General features: G+C 37.1%; 1 protein-coding gene across 1 annotated transcript in view; it reads right to left on the bottom strand.

Moving 5' to 3' along the window:
* LOC149074622 (uncharacterized) overlaps positions 1-2,925 on the bottom strand; it is a 48,246-nt gene extending 45,321 nt beyond the window's left edge. The window contains exon 1 of the mRNA XM_089246994.1: positions 2,226-2,925. Coding sequence (XP_089103120.1) covers positions 2,226-2,437 — 212 coding nt within the window. The 5' untranslated portion in view covers positions 2,438-2,925. The remainder of the gene's footprint in view (positions 1-2,225) is intronic.
* Between the last annotated feature and the right edge of the window lie 14,689 nt (positions 2,926-17,614).

Below are 17,614 nucleotides of genomic sequence, written 5' to 3'. Positions count from 1 at the left end.
GGGAAGAACCGAAGAAAAGTTTAAATATGAATGCATTGATAAAAGAAGTAAATTTCGTCGCTCGTTTACCGTGTGGAGTTACATGACAGCTGACGGATTAAGGGAACTGACCATCGTGAAGCGTCCAGTCAACTCAGAAGTCTACATGGACATTCTTGAAAACTTTTTGATTTCCTAGTGTTGAAAATTTGTTTTGGTTATGATTGACTTTACATTTCAAGACGACAATGCGTCTTGCCACCGCAGTAAAAAAATTGAGAGGTATCTAAGAAGTGCTAACATATTTTTCAACGACTAACATTTCATAATTCGAGTCAACACATTTGTTTGAAACAGTGATCGATCACTTTTTTCCTCAAAACTGAGGTGATGGAACATTTTTTTTTCTCTGGTGTTACGAGTTTATAAATTTATTATGATGGTCAAATAGTAATAAATTTATGATTTTTGTCATTTATTCATAATCATTGATTTTAACAAAAATTTTCAATCCAAAGAAAAACCTATTTTTTCAATTTTGTTTTTTGCGTTTTAAACGTAACATTGCTAGTGTTTTCGTGGGTGAACTAACACTTTCTGCCAGGGGTAGCAGATTATAATGTATTTATTACTATATTGTGAGTGAAATGTTACAAATATATAAAATTTTGAATTTTTTTTTTGTATTTATGCTGACGTACTTGTATTTTATTGTTGTCATCTATTGCAGAGGATTTTTGCTTAAATCAATAAATTTATGTTAAATACGGTCAACTCTCGGTTTGCAAACAATTTTGTTTACGAAAAACAAAAAAAATGTTTCGGTTTACGAACTAATCTTGGTTTTCTGAGATTAATTATGGTAACACACAAAACAATCTAAATCAAGAAAAAAACATTTCAGAAGTCTGAGATTACAATTTTTTTTCTCGACAGAATTTGGTTTAAGAGTTATATTTCATCCGAGTAAAATTCTCGCCTCACCAAATATGGCTCCTCTTATCCAGCTCAGGGATCAGCCGGTCGTTTTAAACTTTACGAAGCTCTGGAGAAAAGTACGTTTTCAAAGATGTTTCGCAATACTATCTGACATAAGACTAACAGTCTCTCAATAACTTCTGGAGGCATCGTTTTATCATCCTACATTGTTCTTATTTAAAAAGCTTGTCACGAATGTGTCTTACAGAGAACCATTTAATTTGACTTGGAGTATATTTTGTGGCCAGAGATAGTGTTGCGAACGGGAATTTTGAGGGCTTTTACACCGAGATTATAAATGATTCATATTCACGAAACCCCAGCATCGTTTTCATCCCGTTTGCATTTTATCTCTTTCGAATTATAGTAATTTTTTCAGCGTTTGTTTGATGATAGCCATTGGTTATGCACAGGAGCTGTTGTAAAAGTTCATTCTAGAAATCTGTGGAGTCCCAAGAGAACGGATTAACACATTATATACACTGATTCAAATCTACATATGATTACATTGATTTACATTTTTACGTATGTGGAAAAATATTTCGGTATGCGAACAATGCGGTTTACGCGAACTGACATCAGGAACGAATTAAGTTCGTAAACCAGACAGTTAACTGTATTTTAAATATTTTCAACTGTGACTAGACAGATCTAACATCAAAACGACTCACTATACTTCATCGAATCATAGTAAACAAAACAGATCTATGTACATGCTCAAAATGCTACAAAATGCACTATTTGACTCAGAAGTAAATTTTCAATAGATTTAAATAGGGCGATGAATTTGCGGTTGAGAAGTGTGAGAAAAATGACAGTAAAATTGCAGAAATCGAATTATTTATAGCCGGAAGAGCTACGCCGAATAAACGGGTTCCACCTTACCAATCTCTGTAGCATAAAATTACAATGCACGAAGATTTATCTGTAACCCATAGATCACGTAAGTTTTGCGGTTTAGGATTCAGGTTTATTACTAACATAACAATTCCAAATTTTTTGTCAGAGATTGTGGTTGCTCATATTTCTTTTTTTCTGACAATTACTCAGGGACGTCCACAGGGCAACCCCAAATTTTTGAATAAAAGGTTATTGAAGGCAGAGATACACAGTCTTCTACTAGTAAAAAAACAAAACAGACTTGAATTATTTTATTGAAATAAATCGATGCTGAATTACAATTAAATTAGATAATTTCTGTATCCGAAAAAAACTTTTATTGCAGCACATGAATAGTGCAATAAATTTGTGAATTATAAGGCACTCACCTTTTATTCTGAATAGTCCCACTCGTGATGCTTTGATTGGTTTTGAAAATAACCTCATCTTCGACGTTATCAGCTGGATTTTCAGCAGCATCTGAACTAAACGGATCATGCGTACCATTATTCACAATATAACTGCAGAGTGCAAAATCACTTAAAGACGACATTACCACCATGCAGGTGACAGTAATGACGAACAAAAAAGAGCGATCCATTATGATGATGATGAGATATAATCAGAAATGTAGTATATATATTTTTCGCCCTTGAAAAGATAAAACAACTAACAAAAATTCACACAAATGGCGCAGTTGTAGAGCTTTCAGATTTTCGCATTTAAACAGAAAGAAAAATATTCTTTTTTATGGGTTTTTTTTTTCTCGTAAATTAGTCACTTATTTATTTGTCCATCAATCAAGACGAGTGCTTTTTCCACGAGTGTCGTAATTAAGGGTATCATTTAACCCAATATTAAGTGCGCGTGAATGACGAATTGCTAGCTAGCAGCAGCAGTTGCTGATGCACACTCCCAGCCGCAACTTGAGTGGTCCAAAATCACGAGTTTTTACCAATGGTAAGCAATCGGTGGACAATGGTACACTTTCCATGAATCTGCACGTGGATGGAACTGGCTAATTTGCAAGGTTGAGTAAGAGGAGCGTGTATTAAGCACCTCACAACGGGACTTTCTAAGTTTTTTTATATAGTTTTTTTCTGTTTTTTTTTAAAACTCCTTCCACTCAGTGATTCATTAGGAGACAGCAGCCGTCATGGCTGATTTTTTTTTGACATGTATTTTTTTTTTTTAAGTCCGTGGAACTTATTATAGTTTGTTGTGCACCTCAACGGCTTCATTTTGGAGCCAACAAGAAGTGCTTAAAATCTCAAGGCAAAAAGATTCTTTTATTTTTGTCTTTTCTCTCCTTTTTCTTATTTCAGTTCTCATCGCAGTCAAGTTCTAAACTTGTCGCGACATTTTCTTTTAAAGGTGTATTCGCGGAGCGTAGCGTTTTTGACAGAAACGTGACGAAACTTTATGAATGGAAGTACAACATGCACTTTGTACAACAAGATTGAAGGGACTGACGCTAAAATAACACCAAGAAGTCTTCCAGATCCGCCATAAAACCAACAAAAATCAATCATAAGTAGACATAAGAATGTTCTATGCCCTTTTTGTGCTACGTTTTGCGACCAGAATAACTAGAGAATTTCTGTAATTGAAATATGTATTTGGAAATTTTAATTTCCTTTAAGACTAAGAAACAAGTAATAAATCACTTTTAAGTTAAACTTTTTCAGCTAAGCGTATAGGGTTTTCTGAGTAGTAATTTCTTCTCGCCTGTTCTCGAGAAGTTTCTAAGATTTCTCATTCCCAAAAAATTAGAAATCAGGGATGTTTCTCTTTTGAAACTGATGATACACCCATAGTAAAAAAATAAACCAATTGAGTGTGGTTGTTAAGAAGTTTACAAAGCGCTCTACATTTGCATTAAATAATGATACGCACGATCCGTTTGGTTCAGATGCCGCTGAAAATCCACCTGATAATGCCAAAAATGAGGATATTTTCAAAACGTAGACCTGCCAACCTGCAGAAGGTGAAAATCCTGTAACTTTCTTTGAAAAATCTTGCAAGTAACTTAAAAATCCTTCAAAAGTACTTTTTGAATGTTTAAAATGTTTTATGGGCACAACAAGAAACAAAATAAGAAGTGATACATCAGGTTACCATATTACCTGTATTTTAAGAAATATATAATTGTATTTTTCATTATTATTTTGGTGTCTACCAAAGGAAATGTCAAGTTTTTCCAATGATGCTTCAATGAATTTCTGCTATTTAATGGACATGTTCGTTATGTTAAACGTTTTCTTCGGGAAATCATTCCAATTGACCAAGATTTATATAGAAGCCCTTAATTTTCCGCCCATCAGTAATTTTCAACAATAAATTGGAAATTTCGCTCACAACTGATGATGTGCCGTATTTTCCGGTTTATAGACGCCGATTTTCGGTAATTTCTGTTATGAAATATGATCAACATAGTAAGACATAGAGAAAATATATGGTGATTTGAATAATTTACCATTCGTTTTACGATCAAACGCATATAAAAAAAAGTTTTCAACGTGAATGGCCTCCATATTCATTTACGTTCATATATTTGAGCGGCGTTGACCAACTTTCATACTGCACCTGGAGTCTAGACGGTACTATGTCGCAAGATCTTTCTCATATGAATGGGGATAGAAATCACTTTCTAAAAAAACCATATATATTTCTTTTCTTCATTTTCTTAAGTTTTTATTCTTTTTTATGTTGATGGCAATAGTTGAAAAAACCGGCGAAACAAATTCATAATCCGGAAGCCCCGTGATTGTCGTGAAATCCGGAACTGCTGGGCAAAATTCTTGAAGTTAGCAGCTCTGAAAACGAATGTGAGCAATATAAGTGTGACAAGCGGAACAATTAAAATTGAAAGATTTAACTAAACCCCTTATAATTAACATATTTTTCACGATAAGGGAAAAGGCCCAAATACCGTCTTCTCTAAGGAAAATCGTTAATTTTGAAAAATGGTTTAGAGTTAAAAATAATTTAAAAATTGATTTAAGTAACTCAACTCCACACCTAATAGTGCTGCAAGTGTGATTGTACTAAATAAATTCTTTCTTACCAAAAAAATAATAATCAAAACAATGCAAATTTCGGGTTTTTATCAGAGTTGTCTTAACTCCGTCTCCCCCCTCCAGGTAATATCTACACATTTATTTTCATTGGAAACTTGATTAAAACAGTGTTAAGATCTCTTATAATAAATTTATGGAGATGAAGATGCTTATTTATTTTTATATATAAGTTTATGAGGAATAAATTACATTTAAATGATTTAGTCATCCAAACACAGATCGCAGATGAAGTTTTTGAGTTTTGTTGACAATGAGAACACATCTCGTGGAACCACTTGAAACATTTCGAACACTTTGCCAATTTTACTATATCTATAGTCATATTTCTTTGTTTTATTTTTGGGAGGTTTCTTTGATGATGTCCCAGGCTGACATTTATTTTCAATAATGAGAGTTTTATTGGTATTTGATTGGAATTGCTTTTCTCCGTGGAGAAACTGGGGAGTGCAAACGAAGCACAGGTTGAGAACAGGGAACAGGTTTTACGGGGACTTCCTATCACCAAGAATGAGGTCCCGACTCTGGAAGATGTTACGGCTAGATGACTGGAACCTTCTTGATGTCTCTTGGATCATAAGCCAATGGAAATGAGTCTAAGTTTAGTTAGGAAAAAAAATATATATGTGTGTGTGTATGTAGCCCAAGAAAAGTACATTATGAGTGCCCTAAATCAGTCTCCGGAACGGATTTGAGATACTCAGAGGGGGAAATCAGCTACAGCAAAAATTGTGACTGCTCCTGACTAAACGACTACAGCTAGACGATTACGATGATTGCAACGCAATATTCATGTAGTGATCTATTATTATCAATCACTAACTGATGGAAAAAACTTCCGCAAGGGCGTAAATGGGACTGTTCAAAGTTGATTTCGCACCGTAACAAGTTATAGCAAGAACTATTTTGAAAAATTAAAGCGTAAATGAAGACAGCCAAGCAACTGCATCACTGCAAGTAGTCAACTGAATAGTTCTGAAGAGTTTCCTGACACTCTTCGCAAGGTAGCAGCTCTGTACATTTAGGCCTGGGGCGGATTTCGGACACTCCCTTAAGTGCTGCGGTGGATTGCGATTCTTAATATAGCAGTTATCTAATTTTATTGTACGTGTCAGCTTCGATTCATCCAAATTAAATAATTAAAGCCTATTTTTTTCATTTTTTACTAGGTATTCGCGTATATTTATAATAAATATATGCAAAAATAATTTTTGTGCTCATGCTCAAGCGCAAAAGCTCTATATGTATGCTGCTTAAATGAGAAGTGTTTTTTATTGTGTTAACCATTACAGCGGCAATCCCGAGAGAGAGATATCTCGTATCGACAATGCCAAGCTCTGTACAGAGAGCTTTCTTGATAACATGATTTCCCCCCGTCCTGTCAATCAACTTCCAGTGGGTGGAGTCAGCTTTTGTTTGAAGTCTGATGATAGAAGGGGGAGAGAGAGAAAGGATGTTTTGGCTTCGAGGAAATATACGATTATACTTACAGCATAAATATAGTTAGAAAATATGGTAGTTTTTCTCTTCCTTGTTTTATTATTATTATCATTTTGTGTTGGTGGGAAAGCATTTATTAGCTCACGCAATCGGGAAAAAAATATGCTTGAGAATCTCGCGCGATAAAAGTGAAACTTCTAGGTTGCAAATCAGATTTGGCATGACCAAAAATCCACCTTCTTCGCTCATTTATCTTTCACACGATATCGAAGCATATTGATATAAATGCGATGAGGTGTTGAATCATTTGATCATTTTTGTCGCACCACGGTCATTTTCTGCACACGAGGGCTGATTAGACCAGGACCTACAATTTATTGCCGATACTGAACGGCATGCTAGTTTTTTATACTCGTTGAGGGGTTGGTGCGCTAACCAACGTTGAATAAAATAGGAAAGTAAATAAAAAGTTGAAGGAAAAATTTCCACGGAAAAATTAGTAGCTGCAGACTATATTGAAATATTGATACTGTATTATGCATTATCTCGAAAACTAGAGCCAATTCGACAAAACCAACGCCAGTTTTGAAATCAGCAGCCCAATTAATGCCCAAACAACCATTAAAATTTCCTTTGGAAACATGAAAATATTTTATTTTCCGGCCTAAAATTTGGCTATTTTAATCGATTCACAAACGCTTAGTTTTATGATAGTTATTAGAGCCAGTATAATTCGTAAAAATAACTTTGAAGAATAATTTCATCCCTCTCAAAAACCTTTAAGGTTAGTTTGGTAAAAGCAAGAGATTTCTTTCTTTCAAACTAAACACAACTTCGATCAATCGCCATGGCCAATTTACTACCGAATGAGTTCTGCTGGAAATGTGAGTGTGTGTGTGCCTGATAGTCTGATTGAGTATCTAGCGTTGTACCTGACCTTTCGATGCTGTCATCTATGTATATTTCAAATTGTGAGTGAAGTGTAGTGATTGAATATTTGTACCGTTGTAGGCCCGTTGCTATCTTTGGCGAGACTTTTTAACGAGAGATCGACTCGCATTCGCTTTCAAACCGAACACAATTCAGGTCTATCGCCATGGGCAATTTACTACCTAGTGAGTTGTGCCGGAAGTGTAAGTGTATGCCGAACAGTCTGGGTGCGTATCTAGCGTGATGTCTGATTTTACAGTGCTGCCATCTATATTTCAGAAGTGAAATGAGTGAAGTGTAATGATTGAATATTTGTACTGTTTGTAGGCCTGTTGCTCTCTGTGGCGAGACTTTTTAACGGGGAGATCGGCTTGCATTCGCACCTCGAAGTTGGGAACCACAGAAAACCAACTATAGCCGGCCACCACTATGGCAACGGTGGGGTTTGAACCTGGGACCTAGCGATGCGAGTTCGTCACCATGATCAATCAACCACCACAGTGGCTAAAAGGAAGATTGCATCCTACATTAGTAAGTGCTCAAAATGCTCTCCGTGTATTGAGATACATGAAGAGGCATGGCGTGGGGTGGAAAATTTAACCCGCTCTGGCATGGAAGATTTCACTGTTGTCACTGCCACATGCAAGGCGGATACGAGGTCTTCTTGCGAGTCAAGTGTATGCCTATACACATGCGCTTTGATATGGCCTCATAAAAAAGTCCAAAGGGTTTAGGTCAGAGGATCTAGAAGGCCACTGTATTCGTCCACCGCGACCAATCCACCGATTTGAGTATTCTTTATTTAACCACGGGCGGACATTCGAAGCGCAATGGGCCAGTACCCCATCGTGCTGCAGATAAAGATTTCGCAAGATAGCCAAGGGAACGTCGTCAATGAAGTCTGGGAGGCAATCTCTCAAGAAAACGAAGTAGTTTTCAGCAATCAGACGTTGTGGAAGCAGATATGGTCTCAGAAGATTGTCGTTTATAAGGCCACACCAAACATCAATTCCCCAACGAACCTGATGAGCATTTGGACGTGTTGCATAGGAATTTGAAAAATCCCAGATATGGCTGTTAAAGACACCTTCACGAGTAAACGTTGCTTCGTCAGTCCATAGAATCCTATTTAGGAAGATTGACCTTGATTGATTGACCTCTGATTGACTTGTAGAAAAAGTTTTTTCTCTTTCCTGAAAAGTGAGAAAAAAACTGGTTTTTCGTTTTCTGTATAGCAGGGTTAGTACATTTTTAGCATTGTCAAAAACGCCAAGTTATACGTTTGGTGAATTTGGCCGGATTTTTAAGTGACGTCATCAATTTTTAAAGCGTTATAACTAGAACTCTTTATATAATACATATGAAGGCGTCTTACCGCCGTATTCACCAACACAGTTTAAACTGCAATCGCAGGTAAAAGGATTGAAGATCGAAACGGATTAGTTAAATTGCGGATTTCAACCAATCCATGTCGATCGCTAATCCTTTAAGCTGCGATTGTAGTTTAAACTGTATTGGTGAATACGGCCGTTAGTTATAACCATCGAGCTTATATTACTGGAGAGAGTATGACGTCAGCGGTCTCCGCCTCGGCAGTGCTGATAACGGTGTCCCCCAACATCTTTCGTTGGAAGATCACGTGACTCGGTGAAAACAAACACAATCCCCAGTTATTTTCTTATGACATCCACAGGAATTTACAACAATAAATGAAAGAAATAATTTCAGCATCGATGGGATAATTCTAAAATTAATGAAAGAGATAATTTCAGTATTATATTATCGTGTTCAAAGCGTGGTGTTTTTTTCTTGTTCACATTTACTCTAACTCATTAATTTTTAATTTTATTTTGAAAAAAAAAAACAAATTAACCCGATTGACAAGAAATTTTTTTCATTTGATTTTCACGATTGAATGAAATATTTTTTATAATTTCATCTTAAAAAATCGACTTCAGGTGTCATGACATCTCTTAAATGAATGAATGGCGTATCTCCAACAATTTTAAGATGAGATTTTTTTTCCTGTTCCGATTCAGAAGTTCTGGAAGATTTACATGTTGCATCACAGCTATAGATTGTAGTTCTGCAACACAATTAACTGAGTAACACAACAATCTTAATGAATGAAATCGATTATAGTCACAAATTGTCACGATTACAGTCTAACAATTACAGTTTAAAATTGTTACGACATCTCATTTATATCATGAATGCGCGTATGAAACAGTAGGCTCCTACTCAAAACCATATTTGGAACAACAGACAGTAAAGACATGTGTTTCATTTCGAGCATTGAGAATCCCGGGAGGAAGGGGAAATGAGCATGATTTTTCAGAAAAAAATTAAGAAACGAAATACACATGTAAGAGCAAAGGGGCAGCAAAATTAGTAGTGACATATTTGCCTAGGACTGCGACATCCCGAAGTCCGTCTCTGTTAAGAGGAGACCCGGAGCAATCGCCCCCTTAATAAATACGCCTCCTTTCAGGACATGACAAGCACAATTATTTTGAATTGGTTATTTCTTTTGGCGCAGTTTGAACTAATTGGTACTTGCACCACAAAAATGAAAATCCAATCCAATAAATACGCCTCAGAATAAACCTTCATCTGAAAAAATTGCAAAGTTCTGCGCGAATCATGTAGGCTAAAATAAATTTCAAAGTGGTCCAAACCTTTCTTGGGAAAAGGTAAAGTAAATATTTATTAATATTTCAGCGCGATAAAAATCAAATGCAGTCAAAAGGAAATTAAAAATCTTCATTGCAACCTGCAGAAATCAGTATGAAAATGTGACTCGATGAATAATCAATAGAAAATATCCCGAGAAACCCCTAATTATTTTGAATATGTCAATTCACCTAACAATTTACAAATCTGGTGATAAATTTGCCAACATAGGGGGACGAAGCTAACACGTAAGCTGTACGTAATAGCAAGGTTATAGTATCACACTACATGGAGAGAAAAAGTGCCAATCGTGAAGGAAGAAGGCTGAACTTGGCTTCTATAATGGGATTGAATATTTAAGTTCATTTTCAAGAAGTGACAACCCGCTGCTGGTGGTGAAATGTACTTTCGTTCGGAATCTGGCACATAACTGACCGTTAGAAAAATGACACAAACCCTTATAACTCACTTAATATTCGTCCGTTCCGAAAATGGATAACACTTTTCTGTATTAGTTTTTCACAAGTCATCAGGTGTGTAATTATTGGGCGGTCGATAGTTACTACCCTTTATATATATAATTTACCGTACCGATCTCTATAATATCAAATTTACCGTAGCAGATATATTGAAAGTGAATTTGAAGTTTTTAAAAAAATGGGCCAAAGTACTCCGTGTTTACGGAACTTAAACCACTTGACAGTTTTGTAAGTTTTTCACTTTTTTTAAATTTATAGTGTTACTAATAGATGGCTAGCACTGGTAAAGATTGGATTGTAAAGCAAGTGTGCACACTGGTTTCAAGGTCAGGTTTTATTACTTTTCGTTTACGCGGGAAAAGGAGTAAATTTTGTTTGCAGTCGTTCAGTGTATCACGCGTTCTGAATAGGGTCAAGTAGGGTAAATATGTTATAAACTCAAAAAGGAGGGCAATATGATGCACCTTAAAAAAAACACTTTATTGTTGACCATATTAGGATGAGTCCGTGGATCAATTACGATATAGTTTTATTACACAAACATTACTACAAACTACACACGTACAAGGACGGTTACAAGAGGAATGAGAACAAACAGTACACTGATCAGAGTATAACAACATACGTTATAGGTGCTGCCATCTATCAGACATTATTTACACTAACATATTTCACTGTTGTTATTTACACTAACACCCCCCCCCCCCTTTAATTCATTCTGTCTGAATTATCTTAGTGGAAATCAGGTGACAAGTCCCAGTTCTTTGCAAAGCTTTTGATGAGCTGGTCTTGGCAGTCCTTTCGTAAGTATGTCCGCAATCATATCTTGACTCTGGACATATTCAAGGAGTATGTCCCCTTCTCTGATCTTGGATCTAATATGTTGATGCCTTACATCAATATGTTTGGTGCGAGCACGGAATTTTGGGTTCTCGGAAGATTTTATTGCAGATTGATTGTCACAATAAATCACAGTGGATTTCTGATGTCCTTTCAATTTCAGCTCACACATTATTCCCCTCAACCAGGCACATTCCTGAGCTGCTGAACTTAAAGACATATATTCAGCTTCGGTTGAACTGAGAGCTACGGAGTGTTGCTGTTTTGACATCCAGGTGACAGCTCCTTCTGACATCATGAATGCATATCCAGATATGGACCTTCTGGTGTCCAAACAATTTCCCCAATCTGCATCAGCATATGCAGAAAGCTCAGAGTGATCAGCTTCATACATCATTTTCATGGAAACAGTTGACTTGATGTATCGAAGAACACGCTTCAGTGCAGTCCAGTGAGCTTTCCCGGGATTTTTGTTGAACTTGCTTAGATGACCAACAGCAAAAGCTATATCAGGCCTCGTTGAATATGCAGCGAAGATGAGAGAGCCAACTAATTCTCTGTAAGGTACATTGGACATCTCTTCCTTTTCAGATTCGGTCTTCGGTTCATCATTCCTGGATAGACTAAGTCCTACTTCAAGAGGAGTGGCAACACCATGACAATCAGACATACCAAAACGGACGAGAACATCTTTCAGATATTTTTCTTGATCAATGAAAATTTTTCTATTCTTTCGATCACGAGTGATCCTCATACCTAAACAATGGTTCACTTCACCAAGGTCTTTCATCTTAAATTTTTTGACAAGGGCAGCTTTGAGATCATCAGTAGCAGATTTATCATCACTGAAAATTAGAATGTCATCCACATATATTCCCACAATGATTGTTTTCCCCCTTTCGATCTTGAAGTACACACAAGAATCATATTCGGACGGAGTGAACTCAAGGTCGAGAAGAACATCATGTAGTAACATATACCATGAACGACTGGCTTGCTTCAAACTATAGACAGATTTCAAAAGACGACAAATGGATCCAGATGGAAGCTTGACATACAGGTCTTCATCCAACTTCGGATGGAAAAAGGCTGTCACAACATCCATGTGATGAACATCCCAGTCATATTTAGCAGCAATGGCAAGCAAAAGTCTGATCGAGGTTGTTCGGATGACCGGTGAGAAGGTTTCATTATAATCAAGGCCATAGCTTTGGGAGCATCCACGAGCAACCAAACGGGCTTTGTGCCGTTCAATAGAACCATCAGCAGTCTGCTTAATCTTGAATACCCATTTCATGGAAATGGCTTTCCGACCTGGAGGAAGTTCAGCTGGAATCCATGTTTGATTATCAGCATGCGATTTCAGTTTCCTTCAATGGCCCTTTTCCAATGTTTAGCATCCTGGCTGTTCAGAGCTTCAGTCAATGATTCAGGTGCACTTTCACACAATGAAGCTTGGAAGGATACAAAATCATCATTGAAGATACGAATGTTTTGTTGTCGTGTACGTTGAGGATAGCGATCAGATCTAGTCGGAACATTTGGCAAAACGTCAGGTGTCCTCACAGTATGGGAAGGAGAAGACTGTTCTGAACTGTTTTCCAATGATGTTTCAGTCTGTAGAGAAGGCTCAGAGATAGTAACGGTTGAAAACTGTGTATCAGCTGCATTTTCAGGCGACGGAAATGGATCATGGCTCGGTGAATCCATTTTCCCAAATGGAAACTGGTCTTCAAAAAACTTCACATCTCTAACAATTTGCACCTCTTCTGTTTGGGGGTTGTAAATGCGATAACCCTTGGTTTCATCGCTGTAGCCAAGAAGGATACCATCTCAAGCTTTCGGATCCTGCTTCTTTCTTTTACACTGGGGGATATGAACCATGGCTCGACATCCAAAAATGCGAAGATGCAGTATGCTAGGTTTTCGTCCAGACCACAGTTCTTGGGGAATGCGTTTTTTTAGAGCTTGTGTACATCGGTTGCGAATGTAGGTAGCTGTCAAGACAGCTTCGGCCCAAAACACAATGTCCAAATTAGAGTTGAAAAGCATTGCACGAGCAGCTTCCATCAAAGTGCGGTTGAGGCGTTCAGCTACTCCATTCTGCTCGGGTTTATGTGGTACAGTTCGCTGATGCAATATTCCAGCATCTTTCAGAAAACTTTCCATTTTCCCAGAGACATATTCTCCACCATTGTCAGAACGTAAGACTTTGATTTTTCTTTCCATCTGATTTTCGACAAATGTCTTGAATTCAACGAATTTGTCAAAAACTTGATCTTTAGACTTCAGGAAGTATACAAAGCATTTGCGAGAGAAATCATCAATAAAAGTAAGAAAATAACGAGCTCCACCTTTTGATGAGATTTGCATGGGGCCACAGAGATCTGAGTGAACCAGTTCCAGAAGATTTCCTGCACGTGTCTTGCTTGATTTTGGAAAGGATTGGCGGTGTGATTTTGCACGAACACAAACATCACAATCCTCAAAATCAAATTTTAAATCCCATTCGAAATAAAGTAACTTTTGCAGCTCTCTTAGGGAACGAAAATTAAGGTGACCCAGTCTCCTGTGCCATAACTGACAGGTGTCTTGCTTCATTGAAGTGGTACAAACAAAGTTTGTTTCATTATCAAGACGATACAGTCCATTCACCTCTGTTGCAGTTGCCAAAACAGATGAACTGTCAACCATGGGTTTCTCTTTTAGTATCCTGCAACCGGTCTCATCAAAGATGACTGATAGCTTAGGCTGACTGTGTACAAGTTTGCTAACACTTAACAAATTCAGCGCGAGTGTAGGCACAGACTTGAAATCTTTAACATGCAGTGTTTTTGAAGAGCTGAGCACTATAGCGACGTCTTGGTGCCCTGTGACTGGCAATTTTTCACCATTGGCTAGACGGACCTCTTCTTCGGATGATATATCGTGTGAAATTGGCAATGAACAACTGAGATGAGTTGATGCACCAGAGTCTATGAACCATTCATGTTTGTCAGAGAAAACCGCGGCAGAAAATACAGAAGAAACAGTTGCCCCCGAAGCAATTTCTTTTTCAGAGCAAACTGCATTAGCAGAACACTTACTTTCAATTTTCTGGCGATTTTTCCTTTTTGGTTTCGAGCAGGTCGTAGACTTGTGTCCGCGCTCATTGCAATTGAAATAACGGATTCCTTTTGTAGCACTGGCAGGTTGCTTTTTCACGAAAAACGCGGAATTCGATGGCGGTTTCGGAACTTCAGTTGCGTCTTCAGCAGCAGGCTTTTCACGAATGAAGTCGTGATTTCTTGTCCAGATCCGCGAATACCCAGGACGAGAGGCTTGTAATAGTCCGGTAATTTCGCGAGAATGAAACCACCGATGACGTGGTCGTCCAACGGCTTGCCGACGTTTTCGAGCTGTTCTGCGACGATCGTGAATTTATTCAGGTATTCGTCTACTGTACGGCAATCGTGAAAACGAATGTCCAGAAAACTCTGATACAGGCCTACCACACGAACAATACCTTTATCTTCGAAGGTGTCATTGAGCAAGTCCCATGCTTCTTTGGCAGTTTCACATTTCGGCGTGATCGTTGCAGTCGCAGGCTTGAGAGACAAGTTGATTTCCGAGAGCTCGGCGATCCAATGTTGTCGATTGGTTCGGTTCCCGGCACAATACAACTCCACAAACCACAGTCAATGAGGAAGTTCTTCATGGCGAATTACCAATCGGTGAAATTTTTCGGACCTTCGAGATGTTTCGATTCAGGCAACGTACCTACGGCAAAACTGGTTGTCACAGTCCTGGAAGTCGTCGACATGGAAAGCCTCAGCGTTTCCAATTTCCGCCTCAAGGCTTTGTATTCTTCAGCGGTCGCCATGTTGGAAAGAAAACTAATCGGCGCGAGAAAGATCGTTAAAAAACATAGGAACTCGCGAGTTTGTAGTCACAAAAATAATCTTATGCGGCGGGCCCCATAACCTATTAGGATGAGTCCGTGGATCAATTACGATATAGTTTTATTACACAAACATTACTACAAACACGTACAAGGACGGTTACAAGAGGAATGAGAACAAACAGTACACTGATCAGAGTATAACAACATACGTTATAGGGGCTGCCATCTATCAGACATTATTTACACCAACATATTTCACTGTTGTTATTTACACTAACAGACCAAACCTAAAAAATATTTTGGAATTGCTCGTTTCTTATTCTTTTCTCGTCCTATTATCTCAAAAAATTTGAAGCATTCAAGGCATTAAAAGAAAAAATTATAGCACCTACATTTTTGGAGTCAAAAACTTTTGTGAGGCACATCAACAACTTTTACTGTAACTTGCTGTAGAAGGAAGATATTTATTATTGATGTATACAAAAATGTTCGGAAAGAAATTTTCTTTCAGGCTATATTTACGTTTATATTAATACCATACTCTTTGTGGTGTTTATTTAGCTGCAAAGTAGAAGGGCAAATATGATACACTTTTTAACAATTGTTTATATTACAGGTTATGTTTATTGATCCGCTGATACTCTATATACACACGGTTTTTATTTGTGCTTTGGTTTATTTTATTCAAGTTAGGCAAGTGTTTTAAGACTTTTCAGGCTTAGGTTTCTAGTTTCTTTGTTTCAGATTAGACCTAATTGAAGATTTATCCTGGCTTAATTAAATGAGCTTGGTGTTGCTAAAAATTGTTGTGTACACCGCAATTTGGACTATGAAATGGTGAACAAATATGACAAAAAGCTATCGCATTAGCAAAAATTTGCTTATGTGGTTGCACCACTCCTGCAATTCTAAATGCTAATTATAACCAGATTTAATTAAGGCTTTTGTCAAATCAGTTAAAAATATATCTAAATAAATTTTCCAAGACAAACATGTATCTAATCACTTAATTTGTGCAAAAAAAATTCACTTTTTTACCATACAAAAATTTGGTAATTTGCCATTTTTGCTCCAACTCGGACATTGAATGTTCGATTGTCATGATTTTTGGACACATGATCCATTACAATATGTGTATGTTAAAAGTGCCCTTTCAGCTTCCCTATACAATACAGGGGCTGAATAACAGAGGTGTAACACATTTACTCTTGTCTTGTATCACAATTGCCCTTTTGGGAGGGCAAATATGATACGCATGTTTTTGTTTAAAAACATACACAAGCTTAATGATAATACTGTGTATAAGCGTTCTTACTACCCTCCTAAAGCTGAATCTAACACTATTTTTTTTCTATTTTGAATCATTACCGGTTGAGGAGAAACATGCAAAACCTTGGTTTTTTGTATCATATTTGCCCTACCTGACCCTACTATTTCTTCTCAATTTTATGATAAAATAAAAGAATGAGTGACAGAGCAGTTCATAACAGAATATTCAGTTCAGTTAGATCTTCGGGAAAAAGCCAACTACAAAGGAAAAAATATCGTGGCATTTTTTCGGTGTAATTAATTATTAAATTATTATAAATTATAAATGCAATGCTTGTAACAGTTTTTACTGCTGATTTGAATTTATACAGGGTGAACGTGACGTGTTCTGCCAAACGAAAAGGGTTGATAGACGAGCCCAAGTGGAACATGAAACACCCTAGAAACCAAACCCTATCTTATTTAAAACCGTTTTCAAGTTACGGTGGATAATCGATTATGGAAAAAAAGTGTCAAGTTTGAAAAAAAAAACCAAATTTGCGAAGTTTCTGGAAAACTCGCATGCAAAATAAGCATACATTTGGAAAGAGCAGAAAAATCCTATAAGGTAACACAATTTTCATAGAAATTTCAGGAGATAATAGGGAGCTACAAGCACTGAAAGATTGACGAAGTTCAAAATCGAATTGAATTGTCTCCTAAATTTTTAATCGCCAATTCCGTAAACACCCTTCTAGCCAATCGGTCACATTTACTAAAAAACGTTTCCATTGCACCAGATTTCGAAATAGACTACAATCAACCATATCGGTGATCTAGTTCAGGAGAAATTTAGTCTTTTGTTTGCAGTTTACACCACTGAAATCTGCTTTCGTCGAAGTAATTTTAGGTTTTATAGCGACAATTCGATTTTTCACTCCACCGATCTTTCAGGCGCTGCTCGCCATTAATTAAATACAAATATCCTGTAGATAGAGGTAATGCCACCTTATAGGATTTTTTCTGCTAAAGCTAATTGTCACCAAAATCTGTACCTACCAATCTAATTTTCGTTGAATATCTACTTGGACAACGCCGATTTGAGTGATGTTTCGCAAACAAAATGCTGAATTTCTCCTGAACCAGAAGAGAGAAGACCAATGTGGTTTATGCTCTTTCGAAAGCTGGTACAATGGAAAAGTTTTTGA

This window comes from Pholcus phalangioides, unplaced genomic scaffold (assembly GCF_987345545.1).
Source record: "Pholcus phalangioides strain wild (caught in Gottingen) unplaced genomic scaffold, Ppha-v1.0 ptg000017l_1, whole genome shotgun sequence".
Lineage (NCBI taxonomy): Eukaryota > Metazoa > Arthropoda > Arachnida > Araneae > Pholcidae > Pholcus > Pholcus phalangioides.
Note: the sequence above shows the minus strand (reverse complement) of the source record. Positions and strands in the feature narration are given on the sequence as shown.